Source organism: Cebidichthys violaceus, unplaced genomic scaffold (assembly GCF_023349555.1).
Source record: "Cebidichthys violaceus isolate CVI_PGR_0920_01 unplaced genomic scaffold, fCebVio1.0.p SCAF_25, whole genome shotgun sequence".
NCBI classification, from domain to species: domain Eukaryota; kingdom Metazoa; phylum Chordata; class Actinopteri; order Perciformes; family Stichaeidae; genus Cebidichthys; species Cebidichthys violaceus.
The window spans coordinates 1,717,469-1,736,106 of record NW_027176428.1 but is presented as its reverse complement, the minus strand read 5'-3'; the positions used below and the strand labels follow the sequence as shown (position 1 = coordinate 1,736,106).

The window sequence follows — 18,638 nt, the reverse complement described above, 5'->3', positions numbered from 1 at the left end:
TCTTTCTTCCTCTGGATTTCAATCACAGACTACTCTCCGGTCGACGCCACATTCTGTGATTTGGAAGGACATAAGAACGATACATAAAATTCTCTGTACAATATTGTTTTATATCTTTCTTAAATCATTCTGATTATGCATTAAAGAAATGAACAACGGATGAATTTGGAAAGTGCAAAAAAGCTTAACCATCTCCCAACAGTTATAAACTGTTTATACAATACAATGAAAAGGTCTAAACAGGACACATTACGCCAAAAGCAAAGTTCGTACAAAGTGCCAAATATTTCAAATGGACACCCGAATCACAAACTGTGGCTATCCTTCATACTGATTCTGTAAGAATATATTGTATGTTATGCATAATCCCAACATCCCCACTTAAATATAGCATGTGATGATTAATTCAAATAAAATAGATAAAGATGAAGAGCTTTCTTTTGCCACAGTGATTAAACCAAGTTCTCTACATATTCTTTTCGGGTGAATGTGTGGCTAAGCTGGTCGATTGGTTTGTTTGTGAGGGTCCCAAAAGTAACACAGTTACAAACGGTTTATTTCTGGTTCTTCAGCAGTTCATCAATCTGGGTTTTGTACATGTTCTTCACATCTTCGAGGTCCAGTCTCAGCTCCTCTGCCTCTTCAGCCTTTTCTCCGTACATCTGCAGGATAGTGTTGTGCCTCTGCTCCAGCTCCTACAACGCACAGCCCCACACATTAGAAGAACCTCTGCAAACACAGCATTAAGGTGTCCTGCATCTGCATTTACAGCCTTTACCTTGAGTTGATCTTTCAGCGTGGGGATCTCCTGCACCATCTCCTCAATCTCATCGTTTTGATTGGTGAGTCGGACCAGCTCTTCTGCCATCACAGAACGACTCCTCTCGAGACTGGAGATCTCAAGCTGCAAAAACAGGAGGACAGAAAGAGGGTACAAAGCTGTGTTTTAGTGCAGAGCATGACCCGTCTTTTTCTATCAAAATGTTCATTTTCCTGTCGATGCGTTTGGTTTTACCACATTTAAATTATTGTAAGGAAATATTGTAAATTTGACCAGCCTTCTGTCTGGTGACATGTAGCAGAACCATCAAACTAATACTTTAAGAAGCTTTTACGACGCTTTTGTCCCGAATTGCTACCTGCAGTTGTGTTATCTCTCCTTCTCTGAGCTTGAGCTGAGACTGGAGGTTCTCTACGATGCTGGAGCCTCCAGACAGCCTGGCGGCCTCGTAGAGGTTGGCCCCGCTCATCGACATCGACATGTTACCCAGAGAGTGGTCTAAACAGTCATCCTGTGGAAGAATAATACAAAAGTACAGGGCCGATCAAGCTACACATATCCAAGCATCCACAGACCGACTAATCATCTTCATCATCATTATTATTATTATTCCCAGCGTGTACCTGGGAGAGCATAGAGGTGTGTAGACCAGCAGAGTCTGCCCCACTGATTGAGCTAGAGCGAGACAGGGAGGGTGTGGAGGAGGCTGGAAGCTCTCCTACAGAGTGAGTCATGGTCTTCCGCTCCTAATGGGAAAACATGTCACAACTTTTAGAGAACAGAATTAAGACATCTCAACTGTCTACATTTCTGATGAAACAGACTAAAGATTGATGATCTCTAAATCATCCTAAACCTTTTCCTTGAGTGCCTCGTGTGCCAGGTAGCATTTCTTCTTCTCTTGCTCCACCTTCATCTTCTCCATCTCTAACTGATTGGTCAGCAGCAGCTGGTGGAAGAAGCAAAAAACGATGCACATGAGGGAGTTGTTTCTTTAGAGGAGAACAACAAGAGTAAGAGGGAGCGTTAAGGTACCTTTTCTTTCTTGGCCTCTTCTAGCATGCGGATGTGTTCTCCTCGCAGATTTTCCAAATCAACGTGCTCCCTAGATTGAGATAACGAGCAATAAGTCACTCCAAACAACCAACTGTATCGCCGACACAAAGCCAGTGAAATACCCCCTGGCCTCTGCTTCACAAATGGGTTTGTTGAGAAACAACAACACTCTCCAGGAATCGTTAGCATTACAAGGGGGGTTGTGGTGTGACTGCATTTTCCTCAACACTTCCACAAGTTGTGTTCTACCCAGAGAGCCTATGCCAGTAATATTCACACATACACATCTGTAAAACACCCAACAAAAGTTAGATAAACAGGGTAAAAATGCAGCGAATGCAGCATAAAATTCACTGTCTACTAACGTTTTAAAATAAGGTTTCTGGAAACAGTGACGCAAATAAAACTAACTTCAGACAAGACAAAACTCAACCATACATCCTCTCATCTATCTAATGCCACACATTCATGAATAAATGCCTTAATAAAAAACTAGTATGAGTAGAGAACAGGATTAGTGGCGATGACTTGCTGATGGCTGGATGTACCTCATCACTTAACATTGTAGGCTTGAGTTTTAAGTTTGTTACCTGCTGCTCTCATCCTCAAGTTTATCTCTCTTGTTCTTCTCAGCATCCAGCTGTGCCAGGAGTCGGGCCTTGTCCTGACGGAACAGGGAGTTCTGGGACTCGAGAGAGGCCAGCTGGGACTTGACGGACAGAAGGTCCTCTGTGGCGGATCGCTCCTTCTCCACAGCAACAGCCAGCTGTGCCTGGGCATCCGCTGGTGAAAAGAAAAGAGATTAAAAAAAGAAAGATGTTAAGCTTTTTGCTTACTTTGTACAACGCTGGATGATGGTGTTTGTTTTACACATACAGCAAAACTCCTCTTACCTAACCTATCAGAGATGCTCGTCTCCAGTTTTTCCCAGGATGCCGTCTGTCCGCCCAATGAGGCCTGTAAGTTCTCAATCTGTCGCAGTAGGGGTCGTGTTGCAGAGGTAACACTCTGACTGAGCTCCTGGTTCCTTGTCTCTGCCTCCTGAATCCTCTGTGGAAGATGAAAAGAAACAAAAAACGGTGTCCATTAAGTTCAATAAATTCTGTCCTGGTCAAAATTCTGGGTATTTATACTTCTTTCCAAAAGGAAACCAGCTTGGTAGGACATCTTCTAATCAGCATATTATGTTACCTGCTGCAGCTCACTGATCTCCTCTCTCAAATAATCTTCTTTTCGTGCTTGCTGTTGCTCAGCCCTCTGCAGAGCCAGTCTCAGGTCAGCCACCTATACACAACAATAAAGACAGTTAATACAGGATGTACTAAAAGTACAAAATTAAACTTTGCAGGGTTTCAAATGAATGTCTAATACAGAAAATAAGGAACAATAAATCATAAAGGCTCGCTTTCATGTGTGAAATTAACTAAAAAAATACCACATTAGCATGCTTTATAGACTTTGGTAACTGACATTTTCTGTCTGGCTTAAGTAGCGTCTCCAACAAAATGATCAAGAACATGCTGTAGACATTCACTACAATCGCCAAAGCAATTGTGAGAATGAAACAAAATCTGGGTATAGTGAAGGATACACACACCGTCAACCACGTGTGCTTGTGTGAGTGAGTATTCATAACAGGCAAATGTTTGGTTTTGGGCCGCAGCATCTCCTGTACTACAGGAAATCAACACATTTGAGGATTATGAGTTGAGGCTGCACCAAAGCTTACTGCAGTGTAAACGTAACGTATGCAAAGGTGTGCTGGGTTGCTCATGCAGCAGCAAACTAGCAGATCTGATGAGCCTTCGACGCTTTATCACATGCATACCAAACAGACGCGTCTACAGCCCGAACTGGTGTTACCTGATTTGCAAGCCCCTCTTGTTGCATCCTGGCCTCCTCCTGGGCCGTCTCAAGAGCCAGGCTCAGCTGCTCCTTGGCCTGTGTTTCCCTGCTTAGGGCCGCCTCTTCAGCCTCACTCGTTCTGCTGACGTGTGCCTTGTGAAGTCCCGCCAGCTCCCTGACAACAGAGACGTCGAAGGAGACCGTCAACATCACAACCCTATTACAGTGCCGTCCCTATTTGTAAGAACAGTGGGACATTTGTTGTTGTTGGGCTCTGTACTTCAGCACACTGGAGCTGAAATGAAACAATGACGATGGGGGTATTTATTATTTTAAGTACATGCTAATTTGTGCGATTACTCTCTGTCCCCTTAAAACTGGGGGACTATGTATAAAAGTAAATAATACAATGAGATGTGAAGAACAATTGCTGGCTTGTGAGATTAAATGTACAGCAAGAGTTCTCATTGTTAGCAGTCAGTATCAACAGAAGGGTGTGTCAGTGTTTACTTATAAGAGCTGTCCAGAGCAGCCTGCAGGCTCCTGTTGTTCTCCTGCAACTCCTCAGACTCTGTCTGCAGTCTGCTCAGCTCCTTCTCCTGCCGCTCCACCACAGCGTTCAGCTTCTTGATGTTCTCCCTGTGCTGTTTCTCCACCTCTTCTTTCCCATCTAGAACCTAAAACACACAATAAAAACACGCAGCCATGATTATACTGCATTCGGTTATTTAAGATAAGCATAACTAACACGACATAATAGTGAGAAGTGCTGTAACTGAGGAAAATAAATAATGTTTTACTTATGTTGAAGACGGAAGACAAAAAGATAGCGTAGCAGTATTAAAAGTGCTAAATGGATGACAAGTAACATGAATTATCATTTCTTCCATCCACACACAGGCAAAACATTGCAAATAAATGTACTTTTGCAAGTTAGCTGACAAGTCCCATCTGGTGACATTAACTCCAGGTTTTTCTAATGAAAAATATGAACAATGTCTCAATGAATATCATAGCAAGTACATAAACAAAGTCAATTTACTGGAAATGTAATTCAAACAACACTAAATTGAAAAAGTGGGGGGAACTAAATCTGACTCAAATTTAGATACGGTTCCTCTGAATCAAAATTGATAGTAACTGATAATGACAACTTCTTCACATATCACCAAACCTCAAAAGTGTAATTTCACGATTGCAGAGAAAACATGAATTATATCGTTAAACCGACCTTTTTTAACTATGTACTAAAACCTGACCTGCTGCAGTTGCCTGAGCTCCTCCTCCTGCTCCTTGAGTTTCCTCTGCTGCTTGGTGATCCTCGTGTCGCTCTCCTTCTCCTTCACGCGCAGTTTCTTGATGATGTTGCTGTGCTGCAGCTGCTGCTTGGACAACTTTTCGCCTCAAAGTGACAAAAAAAATAAACACAGATGCTGAGATGACACCCACTATGCCTGAGTAATAATTTCAGTAACAAGCTGTTCATTCGACCATTCACACTCTACTGCTACAAGATTGATGCATGCATAATGTCTTCCCAGATAAATTAGTTCCTATAATTTTCCCATTAATTCATAACCCCAGTCAAATAATTACAGACAAGTCTTTCAGGGCTTAGTGCTGTACAGTAGAAGCAGCTTTGGTGCTGTGCGAGACCGTCCTGGCTTTATGGTGAACATTTTCTTGACTGTACAGCCTGTCTAGAGTGGTATTGTGTGGGTTGGTGGAGGGGAAGAATTATACATAATTTAGTCTTACCTTCTTCCAGCAGGCCTCTGATCTGCTCTTCCTTCTCTCTGATGAGCTCTATTGTATCACTGGAGTGAAGTCTCGTAGAAAGCTCTTCTCGCAGGCCTTTTATTTCCTGTAGCATAGAGAAATGTCATCTGAGACTTTGGACATGTTAAATTTGGGATTTAAAACATACAAGTAGATACATATGGGTTAGTTGTAAAAAGAATAACGCATTAGTAGCTCTTGGAGAACTATTTCAGCTTACTGCTGAGGGAGAGTGGAGCCTCAGATTATTAATATATGAATTACCTTCTTGGCTATGTCTCTTTCTTTGCATGCCAGCTGAGCCTTCCTCTCTGCATCTGCTATGCGCTGCGTGAACTCATCCTTTAGGGACTGAACAGTGGAGCTCTCCTCCTTCAGGCTTATCACTTCACTGGAGGATGAACAGAGTCATTAGCCGAAGAGCTCATTGTCAAAAGCCATACAGCCTCAAAGCCAAGATGGCTTATAAAGCTCTGCAGGAGTAGGTTATTTAAAGCATATAACAATCCCGGTGACTTAATGAAAACATCACTTGAAATGTTCAGCATTATCTCTTCAGTGTAGCTACGATAATTACAGAAATACATAAAAGCTATATAAATAAAGACCAGCTTGTCTGATTGGGATATGGGTAAAAACAGCTTTCTTATCAACCTTATGTATTTACAGTGCCATTGTGCACCGTACGTGTGTGTGTGTGTGTGTGTGTGTGTGTGTGTGTGTGTGTGTGTGTGTGTGTGTGTTATACTCACTCTTTGAGATTGTCACACTGCTCCTCCAGTCTGGCCTTGTCTTTGCTGACTGCCAGCAGCTGAGACTCTCTCATCTCAAGGCGGCCTGATAGCTCGTCAATGACCTACAACACGTTCGCAACATTTTATTGTGTTTCAAACAGCAGTTGCACTAAAGAGCCAGAACATATAAATGTCACTCATAAGGTTTAACATACGGTGAGAGTTTTACGGTTCGTACAGCATAACAAATTCTGGGACTAATGGGAGAAATACTGATATCTGAACCAATGTTTTTGAACAAAAACTCTGACAATATATGTGTTATAGTGTTCAATTGTCTTCAACTACATGGCAAAAATTGCGATTAAAGCATTAGACGGGTGAAACAAAAAGTCTTGCTCCGGACAACAAGCTCGGAAGAATTTATAAGAGGATATGGAAATGTGATGTGTAGCAAAAGCTATTCACTTCTATTTTGCATGGAGGCTATGCAAAATACTGAGCTGGTTTAAATGCATTAGTTGTTACCCCAGAGTTATACTTATATATCATATACATATTTGTTTGAGATATATATATATATATATATATATATATATATATATATATATATATATATATATATATATATGTATGTATGTATGTATGTATGTATGTATGTATGTATATATATATATATGTGTATATATATATATATATATATATATATATGTATGTATGTATAAAACTAATATTTACGATTGATACTGTTAGCTACCTAGGAACACAATGGTGATGCTACCTTTTGAAACTCCAAAATCTGAACTGTCGAGACACTTTTCATCTCTTCTGTGATTGGTGGAGTGATCTGTTCCTCGGCTTTGGAGGTGGGATCAGACAGAGCGACATTGGCCTCAGATTCCTGTTCCGTCAACTCTTCAGGCTGCTCACTATTGACAGGCGTAGCGCTCCGTCCACTCTCCTCCATCTCATCCAGCGACTGCTCCATCATGGTTTCGGTAAAGCCCTCTTCCTCCTCCTCTCCTTCATTCTCCACCACTCCATCTTCCTGCTTCTGGCATACGGCTGACGACACTGTTAACGGAGAAGGGTCTGCAGTGACGGACGCCAGTGTCCGACTGCCAGGGATGTCATCATCCGAGTTCACCTCACTGACACTCCGGCTATCCAACGACTGCACGCTGAATGAATCTATGCGTTCAAATGCATCCGAGGAGGAGCCACAGCTCTCTGTGAGTTTGGAATAGTCCTCCAGACGAGGGAAATCTTCACAGGTGGAGGCAGTGAGAAGCTGGAAGGAGCCCTGCATCAGGTGAAGGCCAGCCTTGCCCTCCCCCGTTTCTTGTCTGGAGCTGGCTGAGCTCTCACTCAACACAGACTCGTGGTCGAGCACTTCAATGTCACTGGTGGTAGAGGTTCCTGAGGAGAAAGCGCTGACTGGTGGAGAGGGGGTATCACTTTGACGGTCCTCCCCCTTTGAGTCTTTATGCTCTACGAGTACTTCCTTAGACGACGGGGAGGGCGAAGGATCACAAGGTGGAGAGCTCTTCGGTTCAGAAGTGACAGCGGCAGGTTCTGGTGAATCTGTCGTATCTTCCTCAATCTGGTGATCTGATGGAGTCTGTGACGGCTCCGTTTCTGTGTCTAAAGACACTGTAGAGCCAACATCTGTCTTTTCACTGCTCTTGTCGCCATCAGGGTTACATGGAAGGTCGCTGGAAGAAGATGGAGAAACTGGCTGCAGGAGGATAGTGTCTGCGTAAGGGGCTGCTGGTTCGGACTCCAGCTCAACTGGCTGGCTCTCAGCTACTGTCTGATTCTCATGACTCTCATCAGCAGGTGTTGACTTATGAGTCTCCACCTCTGTTAGTGCCACAGCCTCTTCACTGTTTCTCCTTTCCTTCTCCTGGGGCCGCCTTTGAGACTTAGCAGGGGGTGCAGACACCACCTGGGTGATGGTGACACCATGTACATCTCCGGGGGGCAGAAAGGCACTGAAAAAGTTTTCCGATTCATCCACAACTGTGCGGGTGACAGGCGTAGTGATGGCCTCGGAGGAAGGAGGAGGAGTGGTGGTCTTTTCCTCAGGGGGCGCTTCCCACTGCGTCATTCCCCATCCTCCACTCAATGACAGCTTTCCAGGTATGGTGACATCTGACAGAAAAGAAATTGTACCACCAGTTGTAGCAGTAATCCGAAATTTGCATCAACATTAGCTTTCACTACTCTATGTTACACTACTTACCATCAAAGGGCAATACAACCGTGTTACCCCATTGGTCCTCTTCTTTGATGTCCAGAACTCGGTCGATTGACTTCTGAGCTGTCGTTAAAGCTTGTTTGGCGAAGCTGGACAGAGATGCGTTGAACCAACTCATTTTGGGCTGTCAGGCTAACGTTAGCTTAGCTATCACCAAGTTGTGAAACGGATCTTGCGGGGAAATGTGGCGTCACCACACAACGTACAGTCACTTAAACTGTGTTTGCATGTTTCACTATCAACGATAACCTGGTGCGAACAATTTCCAAATGTTGTTCTGTCCAGAAACGCTTTGTTGACAGATAGCTAGCTACCGCTGAACTAGTTAGCAAAGCTGTGAATTAGCCAACGTATAGCGTTAAAGGGACAGCAGCAATCCCAGATACAGTTACAGCTCGCAAACTGGTCAGTTGGCATTCAATACCGCATCATTTCTCATGTAGGAATACAGGTATCTATAATAACGTACCTAGAACTCTACGACAACCAAAAGCAAAATAATCCGAGCTTTTTTCCGGCTCCTTTGCTCGGCCGTCATCGTTTGTTTTGGTCGCTCTCAGCTTGTAGCCCCATTAGCGTTAGCCTGCTCGCTACTTCCTTTTCCACGTAGCATGGTGACGTCACGGCCCGGTCTGGCGACAGTCTAGTGGTCTGACTAGCCATGAAATCCACAAACATATGCATTTTTTACATTTAACTTCCCAATTATAGGGATTAAGGATGTGTGCATTAATGCAATACGTATATTTGCGTTTTAGCCTTCTTTAGTTTCTCAATTCGACACGTTAATCTGGAGTAAATGTACCGTTCAATTCCCACAAATTCATGCGAGTACATAAAGAAAATAGAAACTTTGTAAGAAAAACATTTTTTATTCCAGTTCACACATCATTATTATTGTCTGTCAATTACCACTTCTGTGGTTTCTGTAACTAAAAAAAAAACTGTGTTGGGATAAATAAATATTCAAAACCAGAAAATGTACACAATAATATTTACCAAAGTAACCATTTTATTGTCTCTTTGCTTGCACGTTAGCACGCTTTAGGTTGTAGTGCAGACAACACATTAATGCAGAAATCCTCAAAATTTTTATCACCAAAAGAAAAGACATGGTATGAACTATGATTTTGGCTTTTCAGTGCAAAACATTAGTCAATAAGTACATTAAAACAATTAAATTAAGTACACTCATTTACACTGTGACTTAATACACTGTAAACGGTTCCAGTTTTTAGGCCATTTTAAATATGCTGCATCCAAGAAACAAGAATGACATCGACTGGTTGTGGGAGTGCTTGAGTTCATCCTATGAGGTAAAGCAGAGTCTGAACAACATGGTTTGGGGTGTGGTGGCATCAGCTACAGCCAGCTCTTGTCCGTTGGTCAGCCCCAGCTCTGAAAAAAACATGTAGTGAGTCAGCATATTCACAGTGTATTCATCTCACCAATTCAGAGTGTAGGCATGGCCATCTCTAGGAAACACATGCAGTAAATAAAGCACCTCACCCTTCAGGGTTTTGGACAGATTTGGCCGTGTCCTCTGTTCAATTGAAGCTACAGACTGTAAGACAAAATACCAACTGAATGTAGGCTCAAACCAAAACGGGCATGATTGCCTATTAATTGTAATAAAAACACAACAGTGTGAAACCAGAGGCTATTTACCTGTAAATATAATGTTTTGTTCTTTCCTTCCACTGTCGCGGTTATAGCAGGTGATTTCATTTGTCTGAAGAAATACAGTATAATTGGTTGTGTGAAGGCAATGTGTAATGAACAACTCAAAATCTAACAGCAAGCAAGTATAAGCGTAAGTTAAGTAGGGTGGTACAGTGCAGTGATAAATCATAATAAGGAAGCTAAACCTACAGGGAGGCACTCTCAGTCAGGTGGTCCAACATCTCCTGGAGTTTGGAAGATGGAGAAAAGTGCAAGTCCAGAGGTACTTGGCTGCAGGCTGAACAGTTTTCCTGCATCAGAAGTGAGCGTTAACATGTGTTTTATAAAAAAAAGGCAAATTTATCATTTATATCTGTGGGAATTTTTAACTGGGCAGATGAAATTCAGGGACAAACCTTCCGTTCTGCTTCAAAAGTGTAGGTGTACAGGCCGTCAACATCGTTGAAGACCATGTAGTTGTTGAGAGGTATGTAGGCACTGCAGATGCAAAAAGTAATACCATGAGAAATACAGAAAAGCACGCATGGTTCATACAGATCTTCACTTTGTGCGTATGGCTGCCAAGCAGAACCTGCAAACTCACCTTGATGCTATTTTGAATACCTCGGTTGCGCAAGCAGCTGGGTAAAATAAAATAGGAGAAAAAAAAACAGTCATCTCCGGGTACACAGTTCTGTTTACAGACAGTAATTATACTCATAACTGTTTGGAAATGATTAACTCTCAAATGGCAGGGCATCAAAATTATGATAAAGGCATCAGCTCCACAGCTCTCTAGCACACATTTATTCAAGCTACTTACCAGCTATGACAGCATTGGTAGACGCTACAGCAGGAATTATCCTCTTTACAACACCTGCAACATTTAAATAGAATATTAAAGATATATACATTGTGTGTACTAAAAATGGACAATCAAAGACAAGGTATATACATCTGCTGATTGGAGTGAACATCAATAGGACATGAGAGAGGCAAAAGTATCAAACTTCCAAAATCATTCAGACAACAAATTTAGCTGTTTTATGTTCTTTTATGTCTTTCAGTGGAGTTGCAAGTACATGAGCAGTGCTCTGTTGGTGGCGGATAGATGTGCTTTGTGTGCTCACCCTGGGTTAGTCTGTATGTGACCCCTGTTATGTTGAAATCTGCTGCCCTCTCCAGGGACCTCTGGTACACCCACTGGATATGCTCTGGGTCATCCCCATCCAGGACCACGCCATCTACTCCACATACACACAAACGAGAAGGTTAAAAAAGGTCTTGAAAGTCCGGAGTCGGGTTTGTTGAGCCTCTAAATGATCATTCTAAACCTTACAAAGAACCACTGAACAGAAATGATAACTACAGTGTGACTCATACCTCCAAAGGGCATCTCTTTGGGCCACAGCAGCATCCAGACATACTCAACGCAATGTTCTGGCAAACGAGGCATTGAGGCTATTGTACACATGGGGAAGTTGATCTACAAAAACAAGTGGATATTTAGCAACAACAAACAGACCAGGGGAGGATTCTGTAAGACCTCTATGTCGTGGTTGTAAACATTATTTTATCATTAAAAAAAAAATGCTTCCTCACCTGAGGAGGGTAAAGCTCGAGGGTACAGTCGATGCAGGCGGTCATGCCAGGGAGGATGACTCTGGCGTTGCCTTTAAAACCTTCCGTCCCACCATCAATTAAAGGAATGATGGAACCTGTGTCTAAGACACCTTCCACATACACCAGCAAAGACAGCTGCAGAGGAAGACACAGGGTCACTACAAAAAAATGTGTGTTCCTTTTAGCACATGTCACAGCTTTGCCATTTGAAATTCAGACATTTACGCATAGAAATGCATTTGTCCAAAGTACAGAGACAGACGTACTGCGACGGAGATTGCCGTGAAGAGCAATAACTTACCAGCATACCATTCATCCACCTCCTGGCAACTACAGAGTCCAGTCCACAAACAATTATATGGAATTCTAGATGAATGAAAGAAAGATGAATGAATTCTAATCTAATGTCTGATGACGACAAAGTCAAAGCAGTAGGGGTGTAACAAAATCTTATGTCGCAAAAACAAAATGCATTGTAGCACTGAAAAAATGGAACGCTGTATCATTTAAAATAATCTTATCAGTGGCTATATGAGAGGTACAGTGTTATAGAAAGGGAACCAGTGTTCTCCAAAATAACAAACAAGTTGCAAGTAAAATTCATTTTTAGCTCCTGTTTACAGATGAAATGGCTTTTTAGTCGGTTTCTTTTGGTCACATGTAGTTATTTTTTTGTGAAAAGTATAATAAGTGCATCAAACCGAATTATAAGGCGACAGAAATGTTACACCCTCTCCAACTCCACATTAGGAAAGTTGCAACTGAAAAGTCTTAATGATACTTACGTCTGTAGAATGTTTCATCTATGTCTTGAATTTTCTTAAAATGTCTGCACAAAGCATTAAGGAGAAGTTTAGTTTGGACAGAATGTCAGTGTTGCTTTCACTAGCCAACAATTAAGGAAGTGTCTATTCTACTTTTTTTAAATAGTGATTTTCTGACATTGGGGATTAGCTGCTTGCAACATTTTACACCTTTTGATCACGTGGTTTGGACTTTTTTAAACAACTGCATTTATATCCATCCATCCATCCATTTTCCTCCGCTTATCCGGGGTCGGGTCAAGCATCTTAAGTCTTGCAATAGTTCCATCAAAAGGATACGGGACTACACAGCACCCAGGTATGCGGTTGTTGATGAAATCAGCTGCAACGTCCGCCTTGGGTCGACCTACATCCTTTGGCCTGGTCAACATCACACGCACATTAAAAGAACACATCTGATTGCTTCAAACAATTACATTAAATGACAATACGGGTACGAAATTTACATTTCATTTTCACGTAATTTTTCTGACCTGAAGAGAAACTGTCGATTTAGGTTTGACAAATCAATGGTGTCCATGTCGACAACATGAATGTTGCGAAAGCCTGATAAAGCCTGAGCAACAACACAAACAAAAAACAAAGTGTTGGCCATTCATTACAGCATAAAACATACTTTCCAAATACTTCTAAAACATAATAGTGATCCTACCAGGTCTTTCAGCAGCTCACATCCCAGACCACCAGCACCAATGACCAGGATTTTGCAGGTTTCTAGCATAAACTGCAATGACTGTGGGGCGAAGCGACGAAGACATTATGTATTAAAGCAATGCAAGATTTTTTTCATGCAAGATGAAAAAAAAAAAACGTGCATGATTCCGATCCCGGTAGTTGTTACCTCTGTGCTGGGTTCAAAGTCAGGATGCGTAAAGGGCCCCGACCTTTCCAGAAACTTATTGATATGGTTCCACCGACCCTCCCACTCACAGGTGCGTCCACTGCCTCCATCAACCACCATCCTGTAAACAACAACACAAGCACATTTAGGAGGTGTCATCAGCAGTATTTGATGGTTTATGGCATGCAGAACATTGTTTCGTTTGATATCACACAAAAGCTTCTACGTCTACTGGGATCATGCAAAAAACAACAACAATCAATCAAAATCTAAACATAATACTGTGATTATCTGTCACATAGTAAGGGCGCTATTTACAGTGCAGAGCAGGTTGTGCAATCATTTAACAGTCACTCGTGTTCTGATGTCTGTCCTATCTGCTCTAACGTGGGTGACGTTGACTTATTTAACAGCTCCATGAAAATGTATTAAATTATATTGCATATTTCTGACAATGTGGCGTTTCTGACCCTCTGGCTTTTTAAGGGTTTTCTAACGTTAGCTTTCGCCTCTTGACAGGACAGTTCCCCCGGCTGCTAGGCTAGGTGAGCTAACATGTCAACAGTAAGAAGGTAGAGTAAAAAGCTCTAACTTTGCATAGAGGTGAAAGATACCTTCTATTTGTATTACTGTATAGACGTGTTAGCTACTCACGACCAGCTGGTCAGTATTTTTTACCCTAACCTAGACTATCTGTACTCGCTTTATAACAAATGTCCGATTAGCTTCTTCCGATAGCTAACGTTAACCTTCCCCCTGCCTGGTAACCTCAAACCTTCCGCCAGTTCTACCAATTCATCACTAACTTCTCAGTCAGCTCCACTACTCTCCTTCTTTTCTTCTCCCTAAAAAGAGAGAATAAAAGAAGGTTCATTCATACTGTGCTTTCGTAGGTTAATGGAGATTTTAAAGCATCTTTCGGGCAGTTAATGACTGTGTTTCTTGCTTGTTTCTTCGGCAGCTACTTACGGCTCATCCGCGTCCGCCATGTTTGGCCACTTATATGCTTTCAAATGCCGACGTCGGCGGTAGTAAATACAAGTTCTCGTGGGCAATAACTATCAAAATTGTCCCAAGGACAATGTTAGATTTAGAAACAGTTTTATATGAGCCCAACAGCGCTATTGTGTCGCATAGCTAATCACTTGAGATGATAAAAGGCATGTAATCTGACTTAGTATTAGCGTTAGCTATGTTGTTTTAGTTGAGTTTCAATATTTCCGATAGCTATGAAGGCAGCATTGTCAACGGTCCACTACAAAGACGGTAGATACACCTGAGATCCAACAGGTGGCAGCAGTTACCTTTTATTTTTGTATGGCTCAGAGACGGACAGTACATTTGCCACTGTGCATACCGATGATATCAAACTGTATTTCGGTCACAAATGTTAATCGTTAAATAGTGTATTTGGCACAGATGTCAAAATGTTGGTTCGTTTTCATGAAAAATGTACACGTTTGTAAGAGTGTAGGGCATGGGAGAAGTGGGTTTAATAATAGCAAAGCCAGTTAAATAATTGACTCTACTAGTAATTACAAGACAATTGCTCTGTTCTGTATGGTTCAGCCCTCTAACTTAAGCAATTACCTATAAAACCAGTTAACAGTCAAGGAGGGACATGAAGAGAGAAATGGCCCATTTGAGTTAAATAAACCTGTTTCAAGAGCATAATCAAATTGTTATGGATTCAAACTGAGGCTGGGTCAATAATTTAATCTTTCAATTTATTTACAGCACTTGTCGTTGTGTTGTTATTATGTCATTTACTTACAACAAACATCTGACTGCATAAAGATTCATTTTGTCACAGATTTATTGCTTTGGGTTGCTTTATTGTGAATGGCTGCAGGAGGCACTTAGCATGAATAAGACATGAAATTGAGATCCTGTTATTAAGTTTAATGACTTTACTAGTGAGGGCATCTCCCTCACGTATCTGATTTACGGTGTCCACATTGTGCTAATGAATCTCGGTGTTTAATCTCTCATTATAGAATGATTAATAAACTTTGGACGGGCTTCTTTGCATTTTAAGAGACATGCCTGTGGGCACATGAACATAATTAATCCATCTGTCTGCAACCTCTGATATTATAGAAAATGTAGTAGATACCTTTTGCAGAGGTCATTAAATGTCTGCCTAATGTATGTGCACTGATAGCATGCTGATGCTCTCAAATATTTTGGAATACTGGATACTGCTGGATACTGTGTGTGTGTGTGTGTGTGTGTGTGTGTGTGTGTGTGTGTGTGTGTGTGTGTGTGTGTGTGTGTGTGTGTGTGTGTGTGTGTGTGTGAAAGAGAGAGCATGCACAGCATGATATAGAGCTTTTTTTTCCCCTCAGAGTTTTGATGATTTAAATGGTTTGATGGAGTATCAAGATTTTGTTTCAGATCTTTAATGAGATGTTCCGAATGACAGCCTCTGAAAACTGATAACTAAAAATAACTGCTGCGGCCATGTCCTTCATAGCTGACTGCCTGCCATCTCAACCCTCCTCTCTCTCTCTCTCTCTCTCTCTCTCTCTCTCTCTCTCTCTCTCTCTCTTTCTCTATTTGTTCTGTCTGTCTTGTCCTCTTTCATTTAACCTCAGCTATGTTCTCATGTTAAACAAAAGGGAAATGAGATGAAATCTCATCAAAAAAAGATGGAAGATAGAAGCCCACGAGACACTTAAAAATCAGTTATATTATGAATGAAGACTATTACTGTGGGAGTATTGCTCAAAGGCACTTCAGTGGGTATGATTGTGCCCAGATCTTCAGGTTCGAGCAATGTTGTTGAACGCAGACTGGATCTAAAGTAGGGCAGAAGGGGGATAGAAGTCAAAATATCTTCCATTGCTGACACATTTATAGATTCCATTGAAATGCCATCTGTCATTCCCCCACCTAAGCAGGGACACTCTGAATGTCACTGCCGTGCCTTTGAGGTGACCCAGCTCTCTGCCATCTATCACAGCCAAATACAGTTAGCGCGTCCACGCAGAGATTGAAGAGTCCAGTCATAAATAGACTTGAAATACTTGATCGTAGCGGGCTATCAGTAATGCGAAAAAAACCCTTCCTGGGAAGAAGAGGCTCAGAGGAGCTGTTGATGTTTTCCACTATTTCCTCATCTAGCTCTCCAGTTATTCAGAAAACCTTTTCCTTTTTGCATGCACCCACATGGGAATCAGGGTTTGTCAGCTTTACGGCCTCATATATCTCCATATCCATTTGCCATTTGATGGCTCTCTGTCAGGACGTCCAAAGTGGTGTTGATTGTGCTAATGATAATGTGTCAGCAATGTGTCCCGTGTTAGGCACAGAGCGGGGCTGCCAGCCAGAAGACAAGGAGACGCTACGGGATGATGTTGTGTTCTGCTGTAGTAAGTGATTGATGACTTTCTCTGTTGTAGTGCTTTGATTAGGACTACAGTGATTTATAGCCACTGCTCACAATTCAATTAGACTCCATATATACACTCAACAAAACAGTGTTGTGTTGCTATATGAGCCCAATATGTGTAAGTTTGTGCACATACTTGTGTGTTATCTTCATATATTACTACATTATGTCGTGACGGTGTGCATCTAAATGCATCCCAAATCTGTCTGAATAGATTCTGCAGGGGAAAAAAAAAACATGCCCCTCAGTTCACTTTTTTTTCTATTAAAGCAGGAAATGTGTTGCATGTGAGGTATTTATTAAATAATTTAATATGTGATGGATGTGTTTACCTTTAACGGAAATTGCCTGCAGTGTATTAGCTTCACTATTGCCAAGAAGCGTGATAAATAGATCTCATGTGCAAATGCAACCATGCTGTGTTTGATGGTTTGGGACTGTGGGTTTTGGTTTGTCTTGATCTCTTTAGTTTGACTGAAGAAGAGGCAAGATAGCAGATACCATGAGTGAGGGGTTGCGATTCATTCTAAAATGTGTTTATTTCAAGTCAAAAATTTTAATATTGCTATTTCTAATGCAGATGCATTATTTTTGAAAATGTCGCAGCAGTAACAAATAGGGTCCCACTGCCAATGTCAACAATATAACATGTTGGTAAGATAAGAGGCAGGACCAGATCTTACATGGGGTTGTTGCAACATCACCAAGGTGTTCAACACAATCCATCTTCCTTGCGTGAGGGGTGTGGCGTCATCGCTGGTTTGCACTTTGTTCTTCCTGTTTCCGATGGGCAGAACGATTTGTGCTTGGAACTTCCAGCCTACAGGGGTGGAGGATTTGACCTTACGTTACAAAGACACCCCCCCCCCCTTACTACACTGATGATGATATAACTCAGTGTTGTCAGACTATTAAATGCATCATCTGCATTGATTAGTGTGTCTTATAGGTTCAAGTCTGACCCAAACACTGCAGTTATATTTCACATTAAAACATGTTCATTGCTGACTGTCTATTGTTTCATTTAGCTTTAAAGGCAACCAGTGGCGGGCCGTGTATTTTATACCTGGGCCTTCAGTGCTGTCCTACTACAGTTGAACCACCTCCTAATAACCTCATTATGACGCCAGCATGATGGGATGCTTCGTCATTAACGGGCAATGCATATAGTCAAAATCAATGTAATTAACACAATGACAAGAACAAACTCACATGAACCAGTCACATATTTATATGGCAACAAAGCAGGTAGAATAACATAAAACCCAAATAACACGATTCAACAGGCCTCTGCACAATCCAGCAAAACTGCGGCGCTAAAACACACATTCCGCCACACACTCGAGGGCACCATTCAAATATTATTCACATCAGAGGGAACAATATTAACCATATCATAAAAACGACAAGATAGAAAATCTAACACAGTAGTCACACAACTGCAGATGTAAAAACAAAAGCAGTTCACTTACCAAAGCTGCTGTCCACTATTTAAAGACAAAGTCCATCCTCCTTTCTTTGTTAAAGAGTTCAATCCCACGGTTGTACAGTACATCGGTGCGGTTCAGGTCCAGCAAGAGGTCCTTCTCAATTCATGGACGCCAGTGATGACAGTGGAGCCTCCCCAGTTGTATTTCTTGAATATGTTTCAATGCGTTTGAGGGCTGAAAATGTCCGCTCGACAGAAGCAGTAGATATTAGGATTTTACTTAGAGACAGCATAGAACACACACGGAACACAGAAAACACACAGAACACAGAACAAACACAGAACACATACAGAACAAACACAGAACACACAACACACACAGAACAAAGAACAAACACAGAACACAGAAC

General features: G+C 41.7%; 2 protein-coding genes across 5 annotated transcripts; both read right to left on the bottom strand.

Moving 5' to 3' along the window:
* Positions 1 to 89: 89 nt before the first annotated feature.
* Positions 90 to 9,038, bottom strand: tmf1 (TATA element modulatory factor 1). Its single transcript, XM_068720276.1, has 17 exons — positions 8,441 to 9,038; positions 6,977 to 8,349; positions 6,214 to 6,317; positions 5,726 to 5,852; positions 5,441 to 5,546; positions 4,942 to 5,084; positions 4,193 to 4,359; positions 3,701 to 3,857; positions 3,029 to 3,121; positions 2,731 to 2,887; positions 2,428 to 2,620; positions 1,817 to 1,886; positions 1,638 to 1,730; positions 1,405 to 1,527; positions 1,140 to 1,292; positions 779 to 904; positions 90 to 695 (listed from the first exon to the last, which is right to left on the bottom strand). The coding sequence occupies exons 1-17, from the start codon at positions 8,571 to 8,573 to the stop codon at positions 555 to 557; spliced, it is 3,459 nt and encodes a 1,152-aa protein (XP_068576377.1). The 5' UTR covers positions 8,574 to 9,038; the 3' UTR covers positions 90 to 554.
* Positions 9,039 to 9,307: 269 nt separating this feature from the next.
* Positions 9,308 to 14,394, bottom strand: uba3 (ubiquitin-like modifier activating enzyme 3). Of its 4 annotated transcripts, XM_068720506.1 has the most exons (18): positions 14,375 to 14,394; positions 14,212 to 14,250; positions 13,406 to 13,526; positions 13,217 to 13,297; positions 13,038 to 13,120; positions 12,844 to 12,924; positions 12,526 to 12,569; positions 12,042 to 12,106; positions 11,720 to 11,875; positions 11,501 to 11,603; positions 11,248 to 11,361; positions 10,941 to 10,994; positions 10,722 to 10,758; positions 10,534 to 10,615; positions 10,328 to 10,428; positions 10,124 to 10,187; positions 9,965 to 10,019; positions 9,308 to 9,853 (listed from the first exon to the last, which is right to left on the bottom strand). In XM_068720506.1, exons 1-18 carry the CDS (start codon positions 14,392 to 14,394, stop codon positions 9,765 to 9,767), a joined length of 1,389 nt encoding a protein of 462 aa, XP_068576607.1. In that variant the 3' UTR covers positions 9,308 to 9,764. The 4 variants fall into 4 exon arrangements, with proteins under 4 accessions (XP_068576607.1, XP_068576608.1, XP_068576609.1 ...); XM_068720507.1 differs by lacking the exon at positions 14,212 to 14,250; XM_068720508.1 differs by lacking the exons at positions 14,212 to 14,250; positions 14,375 to 14,394 and adding an exon at positions 14,286 to 14,303.
* Positions 14,395 to 18,638: the final 4,244 nt, after the last annotated feature.